Source organism: Quercus lobata, unplaced genomic scaffold (assembly GCF_001633185.2).
Source record: "Quercus lobata isolate SW786 unplaced genomic scaffold, ValleyOak3.0 Primary Assembly Scq3eQI_2010, whole genome shotgun sequence".
NCBI lineage: Eukaryota > Viridiplantae > Streptophyta > Magnoliopsida > Fagales > Fagaceae > Quercus > Quercus lobata.
In genome coordinates, this window is record NW_022154739.1 from 40144 (window position 1) to 65712 (window position 25569).

General features: G+C 32.6%; 1 protein-coding gene and 2 non-coding genes across 3 annotated transcripts; all 3 read right to left on the reverse strand.

Moving 5' to 3' along the window:
* Window positions 1–8088: 8088 nt before the first annotated feature.
* LOC115973199 lies at window positions 8089–8191 on the reverse strand. Its single transcript, XR_004087642.1, has one exon. It is a non-coding gene; the product is annotated as a U6 spliceosomal RNA (small nuclear RNA).
* A 3367-nt stretch (window positions 8192–11558) lies between these two features.
* LOC115973197 lies at window positions 11559–11661 on the reverse strand. Its single transcript, XR_004087640.1, has one exon. It is a non-coding gene; the product is annotated as a U6 spliceosomal RNA (small nuclear RNA).
* A 4177-nt stretch (window positions 11662–15838) lies between these two features.
* On the reverse strand, window positions 15839–18931 carry LOC115973190 (nuclear poly(A) polymerase 1-like). The gene has a single exon (XM_031093437.1). It carries the CDS (start codon window positions 18227–18229, stop codon window positions 16124–16126), a length of 2106 nt encoding a protein of 701 aa, XP_030949297.1. The 5' UTR covers window positions 18230–18931; the 3' UTR covers window positions 15839–16123.
* Window positions 18932–25569: the final 6638 nt, after the last annotated feature.

Here is a 25569-nt window from a genome sequence, read left to right on the forward strand (position 1 = left end):
TTTTTGACTTTCAACAAAATTGTGGCAAAAGTTGTCTCTCGACAACTGGACTTATTTTGTAGCACCATTCTTTTTTTCCCCCACTTAATTAAAAAACCACTCCTACCATTTAAGAGTTCTTCGTTAAATATATAGGATTAAGAGTTCCCATGAGATTCAACCAATCAAGTGATAATTCATTGATAGTAACATCTTTTGTGATGCCTCCATATAAGTAATTCCAGCCCTGCCTCCACCTCTCCACTATTTATATATCTCCCATGAATAAGAATACATATTCCTCGTGATTACCTTAGGGCAATATGTAAGTGCCTCAAAATTAGTTTTGGAGGAGATCCAAATTAATGAATTTCACATAATTATCGGAGGCACAATATTCATTTCAATTGGCTTAGAGCAACCCAAAACTTAGGATTTTCCCAATTCTAATCTACAATATCCTTTTCATTTTTTTCCTCTTTTTTCCCCTCGAATAGGAAAAAAAAATTTACTGAACATAAAACCAAGCTAATTACAAAAGAATGATAGGAACAATCCTGCCTTAAAGCATCTACCGAAACAAAAGGTAAAGCAGTTGGGCTCAGAGACCCCTCAAACCCCATACGCAGAGCCCACATACCTAACTCAAGAGCTAGTGTGTAGGCTTTCCCCTACAAACCCAATTGAAAGTTGTAATGAACCACGCTGATCCTTTCTCAACCTCCTAATCTCCTCAACTATATTGATCACCTGCCATGTAAACCTGGGATGATAAAAACCTCCATGGAATCTTTGGAGTCACTTTCAAAAACCATGTCCAGCCATGCATCATCCCTCCCTTGCTAGCTCAACGGCCCATCTAATACCCTATTAACTTCTGCTAGTTTAGTCCACATGGACACTCCTACCACATAAAGTTTTCTGGGCAAAACATGTGTTAAAGGAAGTTCTCATTTGAGTAACAGTTATCATTCTAATCACATCTTATTAGGTTTTGATTAGCAACTGCAACTGGGTACTAGCAAATTATATCATTTCACTGCTTTACATTAAAATTTAAACTAAGTTTATGTGCGCAAAGCATCGATGCAATCAAAAGTCAAAACAGTATCCATTCCTCTTTCATAGCAAAGTCACCCGTAGGCAAACATTTTTAACCTACATCTGAAAGGATATCAAGAGAGACTAATTTTACAGTATTGTACGCACCTATGGTGGATAAATTTCTCATCAAACAAATTGGCAATTGGCTAAACATGAGCCTAATTTTCTTACTCCGCATAACGGGTTTAATGTATGCTGTAAGCTTGTAAGGTTGAAACAGTTGCTGACTAAATGGAGGCATTGTACTGTTTGTTCAAAAGAAAATTGCCAACAATATATTAACAAAAAATATAAAAGGAAGACTAATGAGCCAACAATCAATACTGTTAAGGAAAAACAACAAAACAAATAACAGAACAAAAACAAATCACTAAAACTCAGGAAAGGTTGCTCTATCTGCAGGATGGGAAACCAAGGGATCTTATATTTCTTTCTGCATTCATATATGTAAACAACTATCATAATATTTTCTTCCTCGTTCAAAAAGAAAATCAGAATCTTAAATTATGTGAGGAAATAAGGCACATCACAACTTCATCAGTGAACATTTAAAAGCAAATCTGTATAAAAGGTTAAGAGTACAAAAGAATTCGATTCTTCTAATGACTATTAAAAGTACTAAATATTTTCATCTATATCTCACTCTTTTTTTTGTAAAGGATGTGATTTAGTTCTCAAATAAAATCAATTTCAGTTAGAGACAAATAAAATAATGACATAAAATTAATTATTTAATACATTAAACGTGAATAATATGACGTATATGAATCTTATAAATCTTTTTTTTTTTACAAGAGAAGCCAATAACAATATAAATACTCCATAAATAAAATTATAAATACATTAATTATTGGAATCAGCATCAACTTCAAAAAACAATATATTTTTCCTAAAAATCAGCCATTAATTGTTTTCACCTTTTCACGAATTAATTCCAAATTATGTGTACACCATAATGAAAGTGACAAATATAAATGATTTTTGAAAATATTTTTTTTACCAAATATATATAATGTAAAGTGATAGGTGTGAGATAATCTGATACTTTAGATATATCTTCCTGGCACAATTTGTATATAAATCTGTCTCCGCCCCTCCCCTCCCCTCCTTCAAAGAATTATTTTCTTCTCATCCCTCTCCTAGCAAGCACCCATTTATACCCATCCCACCCCACTCAACATTTTATTTATATTTTATTAAAATTTGATTTAAAATGTGTTATATATATTAAATTAAAACCCATATATATATAACAATAAAATAATTCAATTATTAAAAAATCGTTTAAAAAAATATTCAAACATAACAATATAACAATCATAAATTTTAAATTTCTACCAAAACATATTATAAATATAAACTCAATAATATAAAAACAGACATCATCAATTTTTCAATTTGAAGATTATATATATATATATATGAATTGGGTTCAAATTACACCTGGTGTAACTCTAAGCAATGTTACATCACTCAATATTTTTTAATTGGATGCAAATATTGACAAATTCACCATTAGATTACATTATCTTCATATATTCTTCATGCTTGCAAAATTTCGAGGTGATCAAAAATTAATAGTCATGTTATCAATCAATTGTTAAAATTCAAATTTTTGTAGTTTAAAATAATGCATAAAAAATGAGTTTATAGATCAACTAGTAAATAGCATCCGATTAATATGAAAATTAGCATACATATTAAGAATATATAGAACATATAATTCAACGGTTGGATTTTCAAAATATTAATTCAATAACAAGTTATTGGGTGTTGTAACATTGCTTAGAATTATATCAAGTGTAACTTGAACCCAACCCTATATATATATGAACTATTAAAAAATCTTTAAATATATTTTCTTATTTTTAAACATAAACATGGCAATTGGCTTGAAACTACTTTGGGAGGAGGATTTAACCCCCTGTCACTGCCCCATTTGCTATGCGAAGCGGATTTAAATTTTCATCCCTTGTTCAAAAGGAAGGGGCAATTTTTTTATGGATTTTCTGTTAAAGTGGGGCAATGATGTGAATTTTGAAAAATATTTAAGTACAATTTTGATTCCTAATGTTTGTCCAATGTGTCAAAACAGTCCCTAATGTTTCACGTGTCAATTTAGGTCCAATCTTTTTGGTATTGTGTCAAAATAGTTCTTACATTAATTGGTGAATGGAATAGGCTAACATGGTTAAAAATGATTTTAAAGTATTACATTTTATGTCAATAACCCGAATAAGAAGCTAATCCAACCACACTGCAAGAAGGGACATAAAAAACAAAAAAAAATGTGAAAAAAATATGTAGAAGTAACATGTTAATGTATGAAATATCTTTCTCGGTTGCTTTTTTGGTCTAGACAAAGTTTTTCTTCAAAATAATTTGGAGAGATCCTCCAAACTCTCACTAAAAAATAAATATAATTATATATTTTGAAAATCAAATCATTAGATTATATGTTCTTTATGTTATTAAAATACATGTTGAATTTCATTCAAATGAGATGTTAATTACTATTCGTCCTTCAATGCAATCTAGTGGTGGATTTGTCAAAAGAAAGAAAGATGATGTCATAGACTATAAAGCCCACATGATCCTCTAATCCAATACAGTCAGTTGAAGATCCAAATATATAAAAATTAGAACATTCATATCAGTTCATCCAAAAATTTCTATCTATTTTAGCATAAAAACTTACTTGTTCTATTTTACATGCTTTATTTTCAAAACATCCCACATCAAATTATCTATTTTACACTATATTTCATTAAAATATTAATTTTTATTGATTTTTTTAATTGTTTATCTTTCTTTACACGCAACAACCACCATCCATTCTCTTTTCATTCTCGAGATACATAAAGAAAGAATAAGCAACAAAATGCAAAATGAATAGTGTCAGTGTAAATTTACACAATTACTGTAACAAGCTTGTAAATTTACACAATTATACATAGACTGATGTGGGTCATTTTTAGGCAAAATTGTGTGAATTCTACACATTTTTCTATTATACACGAACTGGCGTGAAGCTCTAAATATTAACTAATCATAGGCCCATGCGATGAGCAAGAGTATCTGATTCTTTTGTAATGAGATATGATATATAATTTATTTTTAGGTAAACTACGTATTTGGTCCCTACCCTTTACACCATATTTCAATTTAAACCATAACCTTTCACTGTGTCAATGTGGTCTCTAACCTTTCAATGTCGTATCAATTTAATTTCTACTGTTATCTCTTGGATGGAAATTATTGATGTGGCAAACGGCCAAAATAAAAAATTAGTTTCTCACTTTGTCTATTAATGTGGCAATAAACTAATTTTTTTATTTTGGCAATTTTTCACGTCAGTAATTTTCATCTAAGAGATAATAGCAGAAACTAAATTGACACGGCACTAAAAAGTTAACACCAAATTGGCACAATTGAAAGGTTAGTGATCAAATTAAAATATGGTGTAGAAGATATGAACCAAATACGTAGTTTACCTTTTATTTTAAAAAATATATATATATATATATTCGCAAGATTATATATTAGGATTAGTTATTAACAACAAAGTATTTTTCTCATGTGAAAATTTCATATGATATGTACCAAACTATTAATTTTCAAGTAGTCTATCTTTATATAAGAAATATTGGATGCCCTAAGAGTATTGGTTTAAAAAATAATTTTAGAAACTTTTTAGGGAAAAAGAAAAAAGCAACAAATTTTTTGGATATGCTTTTATATTTTCCATCAACATAGTATCAAGACTTTCTTATAATAGTCCATTAACAAATTCCCTAAAGGCACCCATTAATCGGACACTTTTTATATAAACCTTTACAAAACTAACCAATGGCAAGCAATGGCAGTTTTAAGAATTTTTTCTAGGGCAGTCATTAAGAAATCTAAATTATACAAAATCTAATAAAAAGATAACTTGAATATATCGATATCATAAAAAAAAAACTACAAATACATAAAGTTTTACAATTTTCTCCTACTAACAAAATGAAAATGCAAAAAATGGACTAATGAGGAATAAAGTAAGAATTAAAAATGTTGAGATGCTAAGTTGCACAAGTACTAACATAGGTATGAGTACAAGTACAAGGGTACTGCATTTCTTGAAAAACTAGGACACCGCACTTCTAGGGTATGGAAATTAATTAATTAATAATATATTCTTTTGGGTGTATTTTTAATATCTTTGGATATAATTTATGTTTATTGTAGGTGTAGGGGCAAAGGCCCAAGATCATACAATGGGCCTTGGGTCCCGTATGAAAATTCGACCATGTCCGAGGAGAAGGCGTGAGTGACAAAAGAGTTCCCGGTCCAATTTTTGTGGGCCTGAAGATGTTTAAAAGACGGTCCGAGGAGAAATGTCTCCTCGAACGTACCAAATATGGCTCAAACATGCACTTTGCCTACTAGAAGACTCCACCCCTAAGAGCATTAATAACAAGGATGAGTCCCACAAGCCCATAAGAAGGAAGAATGCGTAGGATGCCAAGGGAGAGGCTGTAGCTGCCACATTAAATGCATGGCAGCTACTTTTCTGGCTGCATTAATGTGGAGAGGACTTGTGAACAGTGTTGCCTTGACTACCACAACTCACAGAAAGATGGGGGGATGTCCGATGGGACAGGCACTCAAGTGAAGGTCCAGATAATCAACAAATGTAAGGCCCTGATAACTTGAAGAGGGCTATATAAGAGAGGGGAGTCCCCATGAAGAAGGGAGGGAGAAAAAAAGGAACGAAGAACAGAAGAACGGTGCTAGAACCATAGCCTTTGAGTAAGGACTGATATATATCCTACACGTCTCCTCGGACTGAATATCTAATGGACGTGAAGGGGGGTTTTCTTACTCTCGATTGTTGCATGGCCCAATTTTAGCTAATATACACTTCGTTAAAGCCTAGTTCTGTAGCCCACTCTCTATAAATTTATTGTCTCGGGCTCCTTGGGCCAGAACCCCATACCTGTTGGGCCTGGGCCCTGAATCGGGACCCTACAGTAGGTTATAAAATTAAATAACAACAATTAAATACTTAATAAAATATTTGAAAACATATATAAAACTATAATCTATGTTTATTTGGTTATCAAAAAATAATAATCTATGTTTATTTCATTTAAATAAATAAATAAATTACTAGATAATAATATCATCTCTAAAACAAAAAAATTTGAAGAGTATAAGTCTGACCAAATAAATTGCCAATGCTATAGAAGAAAACATATCAAAAATGCTATAGATTTTCTTTTTTTTTTAGAAGAAAGGAAAAAAAAAACATGTTATAGATTAAATGCATTGTTTCTATAATTTAATAAAAAAATTGCATTGTTTAGTTTTTTTTTTTTTTTTAAAAAAAAAGGTATTGAATACGTTCTTTTAATAAACAAAAAAAGAAAAAGAAAAAAAGGTATGTTCAGACTTGGACTTGGTCACATACTCACATGACCTGATGGATAGGTGAGGATAAATTCTTTCCCTCCAAATAAATTCCTCATTCAAGATTTCTACGCAACTGGAAGAACATCTTTTGCTATGTTCTACCACAGTTGTGGGAGAAACCAACCAGCCATCATAACTAAGCTACTGTGTTCCTGTAAAACCAAATAGAGTATAGAAACACCAACAACCACTGCCAAAAACAAAGAATTAACATAAACAAAGCACCCGATCCTTTACATTAAAGCAATGTTTATATGTATAAATCCAAAACTATTCCCAGTTGGTCATTTAGTGGCACACTACACGGCTTTAGGCCCCAACACCTCATAGCTAGAGAGACTAATTACACAATGATGTGTGTGCGTATGTTGGATGGATATATTTATTGACTGTAGGATTTGATGTGGACTGTTAACAGTTATTCATCACATGGAGGAATCACACTGGAAACTGTCATAATTTTTTTATCATTCTGCATTCCTATAAGTGAGCAACTGTCATTATTTTTTCTTCCTCTTAAAAGAAAATCAAATCATAACCTAAGGAAATCAGGCACACCACAACTTCATCAGCATATCAGGATTCTCTTTATTTGCCTCGCTTCATGGTTCTGATTTAGTAAATCTATGAGTGTACATGAGCGCCACATAATTTAAAGAGAAATGTTATATCCACAATATTTTCACAATAAATCAAAAATGGCAGATTGTTATTGGCAAACAAAAAATTAATTTTAGTAGTGTGTTTAAATTAAAACCAGTAACAACTTACTACCAAAGATTTATTGTGAAAATGTTATAAACGCAGAACATTTTTAATTTAAAACTTCATTCCACCAAATAATGAATGCTAAACTGATTTACTGATTTCAAAATGATGTGATACTATTACTTACCTTTAGATTTGTTAACTACTAAATCTTTCCCGTAAAATGAACTCTCTCCATTTCAAAGCAAATTGGGAGGCTCTTTTTGTTTCATGAGTATATTCAGCATCATGAACCTTGGCAAGAAAATCTACTTCCACATTTCAATCAAAATACACAGTATTGTGTGGCTGAACTTTGGTTTCGTCTATCTATTCAGTTGTTCCTTTTCTATTTTTCTATAAAGTTGTTGACAAAAATAAAAAATTTACCTAATTGACTTCCTCGGCTTTGTCAATATAACTCTGCATCAGCATCTTGAAATGTTTGCACCACCCTGGCTAGAGAATCGATAGATTAAGAGGCGCCTGTTGGCATTCCATACTTCTCCTTAAAAGGCCTATCCAAAACAGAAACAATCCAATTCCTGAAGCATGACTTATCCGCACACAAAACAAAAAAAATAAAAGTCTTATAGCAAAAGAGTCAGGAATAGCACTCATACCTAACAAACTTCTAGCCTATAGACTATTGAGTTGATTTGAACTTCAAACTATAAACTTATATCTATGCCCAAATGGAGTTCACACACACTAAAACTACCCATAACATTCATGGCAGACTCAAGTGTGACTCCAATCAGTTTGGTTAGCTTCAATGAGAACCAAATCACTCATAACATGGCAGATCCAGTGATCATATGTTTTATGTGTGTCATCCTTGAGGAGGGGCAATGTTAATCTTCTCTGTATTGTTCCAATTTCATTGAAAACACAAAGCCAGCACTTAAGGTCAGCGGATAGGGCCTGGGAAATCATGACTATTATTTGGGGCGACGTTTATATCAATAAATGGGACACAAAATTTGTCACAATTTTTTCCACAATTATTTAAAAGTGATTTATCATGAGTGGTGGACAATTGTTATTACATAGACCCATCTTTTCTTTTTCCTTTTTCACTATCAACAAAATTGTGGCAAAATTTGTCCCTAGACAGCTAGACTTATTGTGTAGCACCATTCTTTTTTCTCCCCACTTAATTAAAAAAACACTCCTACCATTTAAGAGTTCTTTGTTTAATATATAGGATTAGAGTTCACATGAGATTCAACCAATCAAGTGATTATTCAATAATAATATCTTCTTTTGTGATGCCCCCATATATGTAATTCCAACCCACCTCCACCTCTCCCCTATTTATCTATCTCCCATGAATAAGAATACATATTGCTCATGATTACCATAGGGCAATATGTAAGTGCCTCAAAATTAGTTTTGGAGGAGATCCAAATTATTGAATTTCACATCATTATTGGAGGCACAATATTCATTTCAAATGGCTTAGAGCAACCCAAAACTTAGGCTTTTCCCCCATTCTAATCTACAATATCCTTTTCTTTTTTCCCCTTTTTTCCCCCAAACAGAAAAAAATTTACTCATTCTCAAAAAAATAAGTTTACCAAACATAAAACCAAGATAATCACAAACGAATGATACGAACAGTCCTGCCTAAAAGCATCTACCATAACAAAAGGCTAAGCAATTGAGCTCAGAAACCCCTCAAACCCCATACGCAGAGCCCACATACTCAACTCAAGAGCTAGGGAGTAAACTTTCCCCTACAAACCCATTTGAAAGTTGAAACGAACCACTCTGATCCTTTCTCAACCTCCTAATCTCCTCAACCATATTGATCACCTGCCATGTAAACTTGGGTTGATTAAACCATCCATGGAAGCTTTGGAGTCAACTTCAAAAACCATGACCTGCCATCATTCCTCCCTTGCTAGCTCAATGGCCCATCCCTATTAACTTCTGCTAGTTCAGTCCACATGGACACTTCTACCACAAAAAATTTGCTGGGCAAAACATGTGTAGAACACAAAGGAAGTTCTCATTTGAGTAACAGTTATCATTCTAATCACATCTCATTAGGTTTTAATTAACAACTGCAACTGGATACTAGTAAATTATATCATTCCACTGCTTAAAAGTGAAATTTAAAGTAGCTTATGTGTGCAAAGCATCAATGCAATCAAAAGTCAAACAGTATCCATTCCTCTTTCATAGCAAAGTCACCAGTAAGCAAACATTTTTAACCTACATATTCCTTCAACTTCACAAGTGAAGTCTATCTAGGATTAAGAGAAGTTAAATACAAAATCACAAATTTTTCTTCAATTATCTATTTGAGAATCTAGACTTTGAATCTTCTCCCACAAATATGGCTGCAAAAATCATCATTTCATTCTTGCTCCAGAACAAATAAAAACCATACCCAGTGCTCATTGGCACATAGCTGTAGATTCCAAAACTTCATTGTTAGGAAATGGCAACGCCACAGAGTAGGAGATGGTGGCAAATCAACCAGATCCAACAGGAATTACATGGACCATAACCTTACATAATTAAGTTCAACCTTGCTCCAAAGGGTGAATATAGTTCCAAATTTCCAATAATCTTACTGCTGAAAATGCTTCAACATCTTAAGGATCTGAGGTTTTCTCCTTTTAAGGACATCATGGGAAGGTAATTTGCAACTACTTTCCGAGCTGGGATGGAAGGGGCTCATCCAACTGAAATTTGAACCATATCAAGAAAGACTAATTCCACAGTATTGAACACACCTGCGGTGGATAAATTCCTCATCAAATTGCTAAACTCTAGAAAGGTTGCTCTATCTATAGGATGGCAAGGGATCTTATATTTTATTTCTGCATTCATATATGTAAAGAAACTATCATCATATTTTCTTCCTCGTTGAAAAGGAAAATCATAATCTTAAATTATCTGAGGAAATATGGAACATCACACCTTCATCAGTATCGTCAACATAATGAACATTTACAAGCAAATCTACTTCCAAGTTATAACCAATTTAACTTCTTTTTCTGTTTTCTTTTTTCTTTATTTATCTTCAATTTGTTGACAAATTTTGCCTAATTGATGTCCTCAGCTTTGTCAAAATAATTCTTCAGTAGCTTCTTAAAATGATTGCACCACTTCAGCTACAAAAACAACCAACTAAAGGAAATCCTTAGAGCGTGATAGTAGGAACTAGCAATTGCACATATGAAACTTCTAGCCTAGAGAGTTCGATTGTACCTATGAAACTTATATATATGCCCAAATGGAGCTCACACACTAAAACCACCTGTAGCACCAGTGGCACCAATGAATTGTGAAAAGCTTAGATTGTCATTGACTACCTATGAAAACACCATCAACTAGAACATCCCAGACAGATGTCTAGATAACATAAAAAGTTTACATTAACCTTAGATGTATAGATAACATTAGTAAGTTTTTTAAGGCAAAGCAACAATTGAGACAATCTCGGGTGCTCACTCTGGCATCCTACACGACCCCAATCCTCACAAGGGTTTTAACCTATATCCTAGACTCTCGAGTTCCTAGTCGGGAGACACTAATGACTTGTATTTTGGAATTTTCACAGTGTGGGCCCAAGCAATGACAACCATTCAGCATTGCACAATGACAATTTATGGCAATGGGTTAGCCTATGGTCGCTCAATGACATTCAAGGCAGAGTAACTCCATCCATCAGTTTGCTTAATTTCAAATTTCAATGAAAGCCAGAGAAGTGATCATGTGTTTTATGGGCCGATGATCAATAATGTCATCATTCCCTCTTTTTTTGTACTTAGCCCAAAACTGCAAATTGGGTTTTTATTTTTGCTCTTATGTCATGATTACACAAATAATTGGATAAAATTTTCATAGTTAAACATTTGCAGTTGTACCAATGTTCTAAATTTAAAGAATTTTATGAGTTTTAACAGCCAACTTTATTACAACAGTCAAGAGAAGCTCTAACTCAGCAAATGTAATTCAATGAAAATCTGGAATATAATTGTGGTAATATCCAAGTCAACCACCAAAACTATAGCGAATCCAAAAGGTGTGAATTATTAATAAGCTTCAACAGTTCTAAAAAAAATTTCTATTTTAAAGCTTTAATATTGAAGTATAAGGACTATCAAAGATTCAAACTCTCCCTAAAAGAATTATGAGCAGAAGTCTCGGCTAACCTGTTGAGCAAGACTCCAAAACGCATGTAAAGAAGCAGAAAGTGCAAAAAGAACGAAGAAGACAGTGAAGCAGAATTCACGCAAGGATTAGGGAAAGAAAAAAATTTGGACCATTTCTCGATTTATGCGTGTCATCCTTGCGCAGGGGCCATGCTAATCTTCTCTGTATCGTTCCAATTTTATCGGATGTCCCCGAAGGGACAAGCCTTGTACTCTCGCTCTTGCTTATAAACATAGATAGCTTTGTGTAACTAGACAATGTGGGATCAGTTGGTTCCTAACTAGGAGGCCCAATTTAGTGAGATTTTGGGCTTCCACACGTGTCAGCATGGCATCGTTGTAACTATTCTTGGATGTTGAGTTTTTTTTTTTTTAAGTAGTGGGATACATTCTTTTGCACGCCCAATTTCCATGACTTGCTTGTAATTATGAGTGATCGACGAAAAGTAGCAAGTATATATGGGTAGAAACTGACAAGCACTCAAAGTTGCATGAGTTAGTAAATTGTGAAATTAAATGTGTCATTAGAATTATTCTTTAAGTAAATGTTGGTTATATACTAATGTGATTTTATTGAAGAGCAATTATATATACACTAGTAAAATCATAATATTTTTAACAACAATTAAGTTTGCAAGATTTTATTAGTTCTTATTTAGATTCACAATTGACATCACTTTTTTACTTACTACTATTGATTTGTCATATAAGTGAATGTGAAATTTTTTGTGTTTATAGACTCTCTTTATTGAAAAATACAAAACCAACACTTGAAACAAGAGTAATTACTAATTATCTAGGGGTTGGCAGCTAGAAACTAAGGGTACACTGTATGTGATTTTAGGCACTCATAATGATGTCGTGGAAGCTTGAAGAAAGCAAACATGATGCTCTCTTTGATGGACAGAAATTAAACTGTTAGTTCCTAGGTAGTAGACCTTGAGTCCACAAGGGGTTCCTTGAATTCACAAGGAGATTAACTGGAATCCACCAGAGAAAAATTGGAAAAAAAACTATCATTTTATTGATAATAATCTGATCTGCCTCTGACGGCTAGAAAACATATAAATACATCTAAAACCTTAATTCACACTAATTACACGATTAGGTAACAAAATACCGAAATTTACCAAAAATGGCAAATTTGAGTTAAATACAAAATCATAAACTACTAACCTTAAGGGTCGTCCCAAAACTAGTAGAGCCTTATTCTGACTTTTGAGCAAAAAGTTATTAAGGAAACAAAAGTTACTATAAATGGCAAAATCGCAGTTTTCAGGCCTAAATGAAGGAATTCGCCATTTCCAAGGGGTACTTCACGGTAAAGCCATGACTATTGCCAGAATGCCATTTCACTTTAGCCTACTAAATTTCAAGCAATTCCAACTCTAAGACCCATGATATGTACTAGTGCCTTTTTACCTTGCACGATGATTTCAGGTGCGCGTGAGAGTCTAGGAAGGACATGGCGGTTTGTTCTACATCACATAAAAGTACAAATTCAATGTATAGTATATATCAAAAATTTCTAAAAACACAATTTCTATGATTTTAAAAAATTGAACGTTCAAAGAACCGAAAATGGGTCCAGTTCTCAATTTTTACCAATTGAACATGCAGTTTTCACAGTTGAACTATCAGTTTTTACTAGACCATTTTTGTGTCCGATTCCTGGTTAAAACAGTTCAATCGATCGGTCTGGTCCAGTTTCTAAACCATGAAAATTTTTGACATATTCTATTGAGGTAATTTATTATTGGATAATTACTTCTACATAAATCACTTGTATTCGATTATTTAAACAAATTTATATATATATATATATATATATATATATATATTTAAAAAATGAAGCGTAACATTTATTGTTGTTATATTCCTATTGAGCCACTTCATCCGCCATGTGATTGGTGACATCATTATTCTATTTCTTATTCATTTTTTAACTTTAATTTTTTTTTATAATATTAAATATATAAATATATTAACTTTACAAATTCATCCTAGGAAATTTTAACTTTACATATAATTTTGCATTTACATTTCATCTACTTTAATTTATTTTTATAACTGAAAATTAAAATTAATGAAGAATAAAAAATCTTTTTTTTTTAATTGTCTTTAAAAAGGTATTTACAAGTCTATCTTAATCATTGATTGTTGGAAAGATAAAACCTAACAATTGCCCCCACAAGAGGGTCTAAATCAAGTATGTTATAAATATCCTACTAGATCAAGTTTGTACCTCCATTATCCTATTATTGACAAATTCACATGTGTTCCTTGATGTAAGTATTTTTTTTTTTATCATTTTATTTACAATACTAAATGCTCTTAATCAATTCTGTTTTTGTTGACCCGATTTGGGAAAAAAATCATATTATAATATGTTGAATTTTGTATTGTTATCAAATTTTAGTTTATTTGGAAAACAACAGAATGGTGTGAACAATATAAAGAAGAACAGTTTGTACAGTTGAAAAAGAAGGTCTCTGCAATTTTCTTTCACTATTTGTAAATATTTTGTTTAACAAATTAGCAGCAAATTATTACGTCTTTGTTATATGATGTTTCAAGATGCTTGAGTAATTGTTTTAAGTGTTTACGAATATTTTATATTGCTCTTCCTCTTCCTTATATTATTAGTGTATTCTCTGATATTTTTAAGAAAACAAATTTAATTTTTTGGTTAAAATTATTTATTTATCTATTTATTATTCAAATGTTGGATTAAATGTTAGATTAGATTATGATAGTATTTACACAATACTTTTTTTAAAAAAAAATCTTCTTTTTTCAAAAAATTTCTCAATTTTTTCCCTTTGGAATTGTACTCTTGATTATTTATTTCTTTATATATTGTTAAGGAAAAAGAGTTACAATCATCATGTATAAAGTTACAACCAGCATTTTCACTCGGGAACAACCACATATTTCTATTGTGTGATTTCAAAGCCTTATTGAAAATTTTGAATTTGATTATGTATTGGATATTTGGCTTGATCACATCACATCTAACATGTTCTATATATTTGGGAGAATGAGTTTGACTTTGATGTGGGTTTTATTTTTCCCTTTCTTTTTTTATTTTTAATTGTAGTTTTGTTAAGTTTTATTAAAAAATTTAGATACATTTTTGGTGTTTTGGATGGTAGGGCGGAAAAAAATAGGTTTAAACTTTTACTAAAAAATTAAGGCCAGGGGATTACCTTTTTTTTCATATCTATATTCTCTGTTGAAAAATGAAGACTAAGACAAGAGTTTCATGGAAAATAGAAAAGCCCTATCTCGAATTTTAACCGATGACTTATGCCTATATTCTTAGTTTTGAAGAGCGTGACTCTACCGCTTAGTTTAAAGGGCCCATTTGAATTCAATTCATGAATTAGTCCATTTTGAATTTATTGAATTTAAAAAGACTTTCGAGCCTTTGTTACGACACAGAAGAACTAAATGGTTCAAATGAAATCCAATGAGAAAAAAAATGGGTAAGCTGTACACCTAGTTTTTAGTTTTCTTGGGATTGTAGTATTTTCGATAACATGCCTTTTGAATTCTTGAAAAAAAAAAAATTGTATTGTTTTCATTTTGGTACAACATAAATTATTTTATTATATTTTTTATATTCCTATAATAAATGAAAATATGATTTATTAAACACATTATTATTTATTAAATTAGTCCAAATTGCAAAAAATAAATTTAATGAGATCACCTTAAAAAATTATCACACACAACAAGTGGCTTCACGCTAGTTCTTGAACACCTCCATTACTGACACTATAGTTTTTCCCCATTTGCAAGAAAAAGGAGGAAAATAGAAGATAACCTACTGCCACATCTTGTTAACTATAAAGGACCAGACTAACAGGATTTTGAAAGTAGTTTCCAATTCCCATTGATTATGAAATTCCAGAAAAAAATAGTATGCTTTACTTGTATTCAATTTTCAATTTTCCATACCATTCAATTCATTTTCTTAAAATGAAAAGCAAAGCAGATTGGGGAAATATCTATAAGTAATCTAAAGTTAAGACAACTGGGCAAAAAATGCACGAGTAAATTTTTCTAAACGTACAGTCGTACACAGATCACCTAATTGCCAATGCAAACCAATTTGATTCTGTGTACATTCAGAATTAACATTCAAGAAGCTTCATAAAAACATTTCTCAAGAATGAAATCGCAGAATTGAGAATTCAATAAGAAACCAGCTTTCAATTGTCCAAATTCAATTATTAATACTCTCAATAGCCAAATTGAAGCAGATCTATTACAAAACACAATCACCATTATTATCACCAACAACTTCCACCTCAACAAATGTATATATCGAAGGGAGGGAAAGAAACAGCACATGTTGAGAGAGAGAGAGAGAGGAGTCAGAATCTCTAAAACTGAATTCATTCACTAAAAATTAATTTCAATACAAGAGGTCTGTAAAGGAAAGAAGCCTGTGTTGTAAACTGCAAACTTCCACTATAGCAACCAGGCCACCTCCAAAAAATAAGAAAAAATACAAAGCCCATCTAAGAAAAAATACAAGCCCATCTTTGCAGATGTCATCAATGGAGGGATAAAAAAAGAGCATGAGGTCTGACACTCTATAAAGAATTCATTCCTTGAAAAATACTTTCAAGACAAGTGAATTTTAGTGTATTGCACTAGCAGTTTGCTCTAACCAAAGAAGTAAAATTAAACTTGATAAGTGGCTTCTGGGCACCGTATGAAGCAGGTACTACATTAGAGGATGGTGCAGTGGGCTCAAGTTCCTCTACCCCTCCATCGTTCCTGAAGATATTAGAGCAATCTCTCCCTGTAGCCACTCCTTGCCCTACCCCTTCATTCTCGACCCTTGTTCCTTCACCAAAATTTTTTTGGGCTTCACCCATTGATTGTGCGTCATCTTGAAATCTGTCATGTTCTTCGGAAGAACCTTGCTGGCACACAGATGGAGCAGGAACAATATCAGAAACAAGGATCACATCTGCAGTAGAGCTTGATGAACCACTGACAGAAGATGAAGCTCCCACTGGTGGGCTAAATTTGAAAGACCCTTCATTTCCTAAACAACTTTGTGAACAATCCTCAATAGGACATCTTGCAGTGATTGAACTATCATCTAATTTAGCTTCCACTGCCAAAGGTGTATTCTTAGTCCCTGCCACAGAATCAAATTTTCTCAACTTATGGCATGTGATAGATTCATCTATTTTTCTCTTCTTTCCATCACCAGCTTCATCAACTTCAGCAGCAGCGCCATTTTCCCTGGCTCTCTTCGGACGAGCAGGCCTCACTCCACCAGGAAAGACAAACAGCGGAATATTATTGCGTTTTATGTGACATACGCCAATCCACATCCCAGGCTTTTTAAAGGTGTACATCCCCACCATGTTCTTAAATTCCTCAACAGTAAACCTTATATCAAACGGTCCACCTTCCTGAGCACAAACCCCTGGTTTCCGCTGCAAGCCCATAAAAAAACAACGATGGAATCGTTTGGATTTGTCCAAACATTCACCAGGATGTGGGTGGCACTGTAGCATCCCTCTTGTATCTTTCTCAATCTTTGAAGTCAGCAAACGAAGCCGGGATTCAACCCATCCTTGCCAATTCATTAAATCAACATCCTTCCGAGCAGTAATATCTATCTGCAGATAGTTCTTATATGCTTCAAAGAAAAGAAAACGCTCAAAAAGAGTATTCCAGCCAGTCACACTTGCATCCATTGCCTCACAAATATTGTTTCCCCTCTGAAATTCTTGCTGCATAATACACAGTGTACTTGAAGACACATTGTAACTGGAGTTGATGCAAGGATATACCGGTGTGATTATGGGCATTAAATCGTTCCTGTCTCTGAAATTTCTTCTAGGATCCCAAGACGGAAGCACCAAAGATCCTCCTTCAATGGGACATAGCAAAACAGGATTAGGCCACCGCCATTGGCTATACAGCTTGAAAAACCGAGAAACCAACAAACTAGGCAGTGCAGTTGGGTACAACTGGCATATCCGAGCAACCAGAATCGCCCAATTTATACCACCCAGAAACCCTGCAACATTCGAATAAACGCCACGCTGTTTAGCCCAATATCTTATGCATCTTAATGTCGTCTGAAAATTCTGGACATTAGGAACCATATGCAAGATCTTATCAGTAACTCTAGACCCATTAAGACTAAGCACACTCTTCTCATCCAAATCTTGCAGCAAAGTTGGCACAGAAAGATCCAAATCATCAGGAATAACCCACAACCCCAACTTTGCATAAAGAAGATCAATGGAAACCCCATCGAACTTAAACCTCATGACAGGAACATAAGCATCAGGGACAGGATGCAACTCTTGTACTTCAGGCAACTCAGCCAGCATCCTCTGAAGCTCACCAAAGAAATCTTCCTCCCGAGTAACATGCCTCGGCCCAACACACAGCGTGTCAATATCTGCACCAGGGCCGTTCACACCCAACCGATAAGACCCAAATGTAAAGATAACAGCATTGGCTTCTTCCACCATCTCCTCATTATACCCCTTAGCCTCAGTAACCTTTTTGACCCATGCTTTCACAATTTGGTCCAACCTTCCCAGCACCTCCTGCCTTTTCAGAGATTCTTCACCACTCTCGTATAACCCTGCATCCTCCATAAACTTCTGTAATTCCCAGGTCCTACTCATATCCAATTCAGCAGGCTGAGCAGTCGAAATCGGTTCCCACATTCCAATCCTAGGCGGCGGCGGTGGCAGTTGATTCAATTTGGGCATTGCCATTATGAATGTCTCTCTTTACAATATTATAGTAACTAAAATTTACCCAAACAAGAAATAAGAAGAAGAAAAAAATACTGAATATCGAAAAAAATTTAACAATCGGCAGAAAAATTCAATCAATATTCATTAATTTCATGAAAAAACCCTGTGGCCACAACAAAGTAATACAATTCGCTTGGCGTATATTCGAGAATTACAGAGAAAATTAAAAACCCAGATACATATAAAAAGGGTACAACTATTATCAGTAGTCAAATTGATAGAAAAATTACAAAGAGATATAGAGGTATAATGAAAACCCTAAAAGTGGGTATGCTTCAAGAAATACAAAACTGGGGTTTGATTAATAGTAATAGTAAACAATTTACAAGCACCTCTGGGGCTTTGGATCTCTCAAGGAAAGGGCTTTGGATCTCTCAAAGAAAGGAAACCCTAATTGACAAACAAACAAACAAAAATCCCTCTTTCGCTGTGACAACTTGGAGATCAGAAATTCTTGTTCGGCTTCGATTGAATTCTAGGGTTTCCGTTTGTGCTTGAGTTGGAGCGAGAACTCCAAGCGATCAAGGAAGATGGACACGTCAGCCGATTGTTGCTCTTTCACACAAAGAGAGAGAGAAATCTTTCTTCTTCTTCTTCGACTCAAATTCAGACTCAGAGAGAGAGAGAGAGAGAGAGATTTGAAAATTGAAAACTGAAAATGAGAACTCCGTTGGGTATTGGGAGTCCTTTTATTTTGATTGAGGTCGGTGGAAGTGGAAATATCCCTCTTTATCACGTCAAATTAAAAAAATAAAAATCAAGGTCGGTGGAGTTAAATAATTTTTTTTTTTTTTTTTAAATCCTAGAAAACCCATTATAACAATCGTTCCCATTATTAATTAATAATTTCTAATAATTTAAGTAATTTTTTTAATAAAAATTTAGACGATTAAATTGGTTTATACTTTCTTCATTTATTAATCTATAGTATTATAATAATTTTAAATTAAATGTTTACTTATTAAAAAAGGGAGGGGAAAACTTTGGTAATAAGAATTGAAATTTTTGTGGCTCATTTTAGTCAAAATTGATATAATTGAGTATAATTAAAGAACTTATTGTAGTAAAGTGAAACATTTATATTTTTAATAAATTTATTAGAAGTGCTTTCAAATGTCTTTACAATAATGTGTATTTTATTTAACTTAATTGATAAAAAAAATTTATTAAATAAAAAATCTAGAATTCAACCCCACTTACACCAAAAATTTACTTGGCATCTTGGCTTGATAATGAAAAACAATCATCATGGAGCAAACACCACAGATTGTGAAATTCTATTGTACCTCTCAAAAAAATCTTTACAAAAAAATTATTAGCATTGGACTTTAAATATTATGGTTAAACTTGGTATATGTCATATTCATATATGTAACATCCCGACCCAACTTTATAATTAAATTATGTGTTTAAGTGGTTAATTATTATTTTTAAGCCACTTACTTTCTAAAATTAATATAAGAGTATTTAATAAACATATTATTTTATAATGCCATTAAATAAGAATTGTAAAGATTATAAATAATTAAATGGCTATTTGTATTATGTATATATACTCAGGGCCGGCTCTAAGGTGGAGCAAAAAATGCAACCGCCTAAGGCCCCAAATAAAAAAAAAGGCCCCTAAATTTTAACCAATAGGATTATTTATAATCAATAAATAAAATAATTTTTTTTATTAGATGAAAAACAAATAAAAAAATAGAGAAAAATGCAACGTCGTCCACAATATTTTTCACAACACTTTTACAACTAATGCTAAGTAGCAAGTTGTTACAGCCTATTGTTGATAGCAAAAAAATAATTATAGTGATATTTTCAAATAAAAAACAAAAAGCAGTTTAAAATCTAGGATTTGTTATAAAAAATATTGTGAATGTTGCACTTCTAAAAAAATAATAATAATAATAAGAGTTTAATTAGCAAACTTTTACTAGTTTTCATCTAAATCTACCACTAACATCACTGTTTTACTTACCACTATCAATCTACCACATCAACAAGTATGAAAAATTTTGTCAAATTTTTTTTGTCTTAAAAATTCAAAAAAAAAAAAAATTCTATGTAGTTCATGCTAATTAGTAGTAATTTTGCATCTAAATAAGATGATTAATTTTCGCCTTAGGCCCTCAAATGCATCAAGTCGCCCCTGTATATACTAAGTAAGTACAAAACTATATTAAGTGATTTAAGTTATTAGATACATAGTTGGTGTTTTAATTAAGCATGGTGCATGAGATGGTATAGTAGAAATTTCACCCACATGCAACCAATGGGAATTCAACACATAATGCCAAAGTTTCATGCATGTTGACAAACCCAAAGACCAAGACTTGGTTGGCCATGCAATCACCAAGCTCTACCTCACTTCTTCCTTGACTTTCTCAAGACAAACATCCAAGAAACACACTTCCTCTCATTTTCCACAGGTCCAAGCAAATCAAAAATTTCAACACACTTTACACTCTTTTCTCTTAAGGAAAGAGCTAGGAAGCTCCCTTGAGTCTTTCTCTTGAGTCCCCGGGTTCACACACACCAAAAGAAAGATAAGTCTCCATCTTATCTCTTATTTGACTCTTTCAAAGCATGGTGCATGAGATAGTATAGTAGAAATTTCACCCACATGCAACCAATGGGAATTCAACACATAATGCCAAAGTTTCATGCATGTTGACAAACCCAAAGACCAAGACTTGGTTGGCCATGCAATCACCAAGCTCTACCTCATTTCTTCCTTGACTTTTCTCAAGACAAACATCCAAGAAACACACTTCCTCTCATTTTCCACGGGTCCTAGCAAATCAGAAATTTCAACACACTTTGCACTCTTTTTTCTTAAGGAAAGAGCTAGGAAGCTCCCTTGAGTCTTTCTCTTGAGTCCACGGGTTCACACACACCAAAAGAAAGATAAGTCTCTATCTTATCTCTTATTTGACTCTTTCAAAGCAACTACAACAATCAAGAACTCTCTCCCTCTTTCATTCTTACGGGTCCAACACCAAAAAAAGGAAAAGCTCTTAACTCTTTTCTTTCTTTCACACCTATGGGTCCAGCAGCAAGGAAAGATGTTTCTTTTAATTCTTCTCAAGCTTTTGTACCCAACTTGAAGCTAAAGTGATTCTAGCTCTATCATTCCAAGAATCCATGCCCAGGGTAAGGGGATATGTAATTCTTTTAGTCTATTGTCCATATATATATATGAGATGGGTTCAAGTTACACCTGGTGTAACTCTTTAGAGTTACACCTTTTTTAAACCATTGGATTTAAGTAGATCCAATGGTCAAAAAAAGACCTTCATTAATGCTAATATTCTAATTATAATCTCATTAATTATCCCTCATTTATTATATTTTATATCTGTCTCTAAACCCAAAAAAAAAAAATGTTATATTTAAGTCTCTCACTACGTTTCTCTCTCTATCTCTGTGTGAATGTGAATTCCTTTGAAAGATTTTGGGTGCAGATCAATGGGTTTCATATGCAACCTGGAGACTAAAAGCCAATAGCATAAAATTTGGATATGAAAATGTTTAAAGCTTGAAATACAACCAAAAGAAGGAAAATTGAGTTATTTTATACAAAACCCAGATAACATAATAATTTTTTGCAATATATGAAATGACATTTTTACCTTTAGAAGCTACTCAAGCTAGTAAATACAGATGCAAATTAAAGTGATCTTTACGTGTTTGAAGAAAAACCCAACTGAGTATGTGATTGAATATGAAGTAAGGCAAGGTTGCCACAGGAGAATTAATTATAAAACAACAATCACGCTGCTCAATTGGGATTCCTTTCAAATAGTACTTGGTCGAAGATTCGTATAATTGATCAAATAACCTGAGAGCAGTGATGAGATTCAACTTACTCCAGAAATCCTCTATGCAATGGTAATCCAAGACATGTCCACCCCAACGAAAATTTTCAAGATTAGGAGCCAAGATTTTCAATGATCCAACGCTAGAAGATTTATTATAAGGATGCCAAAGTAGATGAAGTTTTCGGAGTTTCTCTGCAATGATACTAATATCCATAAGGTCATCACAATCTTTAATTTTTTTTTTTTTTTTTGAAAATTTCCACAATCTTTAATTGCTAACACATCAATAGGCGAGTGGTGGATAATTTGTATAAAATAACTCAAGTCTCCAGACTCCAGATTGCATATGAAACCCATTGATCTGCACCCAAAATCTTTCAAAGGAATTCACATTCACACACCCTTTATCATCAAGAAGACGCCAGACTCTAGATTGCATATGAAACCCATTGATTTGCACCCAAAATCTTTCAAAGGAATTCACATTCACACACCCTTTATCATCAAGAAGACAGTGGAGGAGAAAGAGATAGAGAGAGAAATGTAGAGAGAGAGTCAAATATAACTTCTTCTTTTTTTTTGGGTTTAGAGACAGATATAAAATATAATAAATGAGAAATAATTAATGAGATTATAATCAGAAAATTAGCATTAATGAGGGTTGTTTTTGACCGTTGGATCTACTTAAATCTAATAGTTTAAAAAATGTGTAACTTTTTAGAGTTACACCGGATGTAACTTGAACTCATCTATATATATATATGTGTGTGTGTGTGTGTGTGTGTGTGTATAGTGTTTTAAGAAGCTTTGAAATTTTTTTGATGGTTTGTTGAAGGTAGATTAGGGTTTTTACTAATTAATGATTTTATATGATTAAGGAAGTAAGAAAAAGTTAGGATGAGTATTTTTTATGCTACTGCTGGGATTTTTGTTGTGTGTATTTTTGCTCTAAATGGTTAAATGACTATGTATAAGTGTTTTATAACATATATAATGAGTGTATAAAAATCTCCATATGAAAATACAGTCATTTGATAATTGTTTGTGAATTTACGAGAAAACGTTACAAAGTTGTCACTGTGACAGATTCTGTGTTCATGCATGGTAAATTATGTATTAAATTGTATACAGTGAATTTGGATGCTAGGGATATTTTCTATGGAATCTAAGACACATGTGGTTGTTATGGAAGTGGTCTCACAGCATTTGGATCAATATAAAAATAATGGTTTAATTTCTAAGTTGCATAAAATTCTGCCTGGACAGATTTGAGTATTCTTTATTGTACGATTTTTAGTAAATCATAGTTTTATGATTTGACTCCGAAAATTTTCTGGTATATACTAGACATACAGGGGAGTGGTTTTGTAAAATTTCATGACAGTTGGATGTGAATGGACGGCCCATTTGTATTTTACAAATGAGGCATATGCTGCTAGAATAAAACAGTGAACAGTAAGGGACATGCCTAACTTTGAAGATTTAATTCTAAAGTTAGGGTGAATGATTTGAGCTATAATTTATTATGCTTATCTTTTGGTATGTCTAGATCATAGATTAATTTTTTTTTTTTTTTTGTAACTTGATTTGAGGTTTAGTACTCAAAGGAGAGGTTCTAAACCACGTGACAGTTGTATTTATGAAGCTGTTTTGTCCGACGTGTTGTATGTTACCATATGAATGTATATAATTATATGACCATGCTTAAAGGATTTTATATTTATGCATGCATTATCGCCCTAACCTCAAAGCACCTTCTAAAATAAAGTTGGCTCTTCTAGAGATATGAGATTAGTGTGAGAATGTTGGTTTCTCTATGATTTAGTACATCATGTTGTTTGATGAATGTATTTTGTGTTTGTGGGAACCTCATTGAGGTGGGATTAGGATTTCCTTGATTTTAAGAGATAAGCTTTGAAATGAATGTGTAAGTTTAGGATAAGGAATAATTAATAGTAAGTAATAAACTTTGATATTTGGTTTAGGTGTTACCAGTTCCCCAAGTCTAAGCTCCTTTGACTGTAGACTCTCGGTTCTTCTGCTTTCAAGTAAGGAATAAGTTATATGGGTATTTGGTAAGTCATGAGGTTATTTTAAAGTATATTATGCATTAAAAGGTTTTTTATTAGAGATATGGCATATAATCATTATTCTGACAAAAATATGTTCGTGAGCTTTCGAAACCTTATGTATATGATTTAAGCATATTGATGCCATTACTAATTTCTACAAACATGATGTTTAAAGAAAAGAATAGAAATGCTATTATTATGAAATGTTATGTAAAATAAGAAATTTCAATATGATGTATAAGTATGAAAGGTTTTCAGGTTATGTCCTCTGGTGATCTGAACTCTGTCAGTAGGGGTTAATTACTGGCTTTCCATGGAAAATATTATATGATTGGCCATTAAGTGGGACTGGCTCTGCTGTACCCGCCCTTGTTGGTTAAGGCCAACTTGTGGAGGAAGTCAACCTACCCCCATGGTTGAAAGATATGTATTATGATATGATCCCAGGAATACCTAGCATTGTGGGGAATGCTAGATGCCTAGCACCGTGGTGTTAGAAGCGTCCCAAGTAAGTACAGACTTATCAGATATGGACTAACCAATAAGTTATTTATAAACAGTTATATTATGCTATTAATCATGAGAGAATGATTTTGTTTAAATGCATTATGAAAAGTTAAAAGCTCTTATGAAAAGAAGTTTATGATGAAAAGAAAATCTGTTTTTTAAAGATAAGAGTTTCTGAAGTTTTGTTACGCTTTAAAAATAAAGCTTATGATAAAAGTACAAGTTTATATTAAAAGGTTATAAGATATTTATTCTTTATGAAATTTTAAGTTTTATGACTACGAAAATTATAATATTTTACAAGAAGAAGTTTAGGAAGAAAGGTTTTGTTATTCTTTAAGATGCTTCTAGTTTAAGATAGAGTTACCAATTATCTGATTTAAGTTAAAATGATTATTTTGTAATGAGAATGCATATATATTGATTTTAAACAATCAATATTACATTTGATGACTTTGTAAGAAATGAAAGAAATTAAATCCAAAAGGTTTTGGTAATGTTATTCTGATAAGAAAAGGGAGAACAATTATTTTCCTATGAAAAGCGTATAAGTTATTATTATGAATAATATAAAATACTATGCATGAAAAGTTGTTCTCCGATTCGAATATTCATAGAATGAAATGATCTGATTTACATGCATCCTTATTAAATTCTCATATATCTTACATTTACTAAGCTATGTAGCTCACCCCTTCCACTCTTTCAGTCAACAGGTTTTATGTTAGAGCAGAGGGAGCCTTAGTCGAGTTTTGAAAGGAGCTAGTTTTAGTTTTATGTGTATAGATCCTAAATTAGCAATTTGATGCTTAGATTTGTAGTATGGTATATTTTAGGATCTAATGAAAGTGGTGTACCTTAAAGTATTAAGAGATGTATTATGTGAAAGTGTGGATAT

Excerpts from the sequence above, each read along its gene's own strand:
- LOC115973190 (XM_031093437.1), bottom strand. The coding sequence starts at position 18,229 with ATGGCAATGCCCAAATTGAATCAACTGCCACCGCCGCCGCCTAGGATT.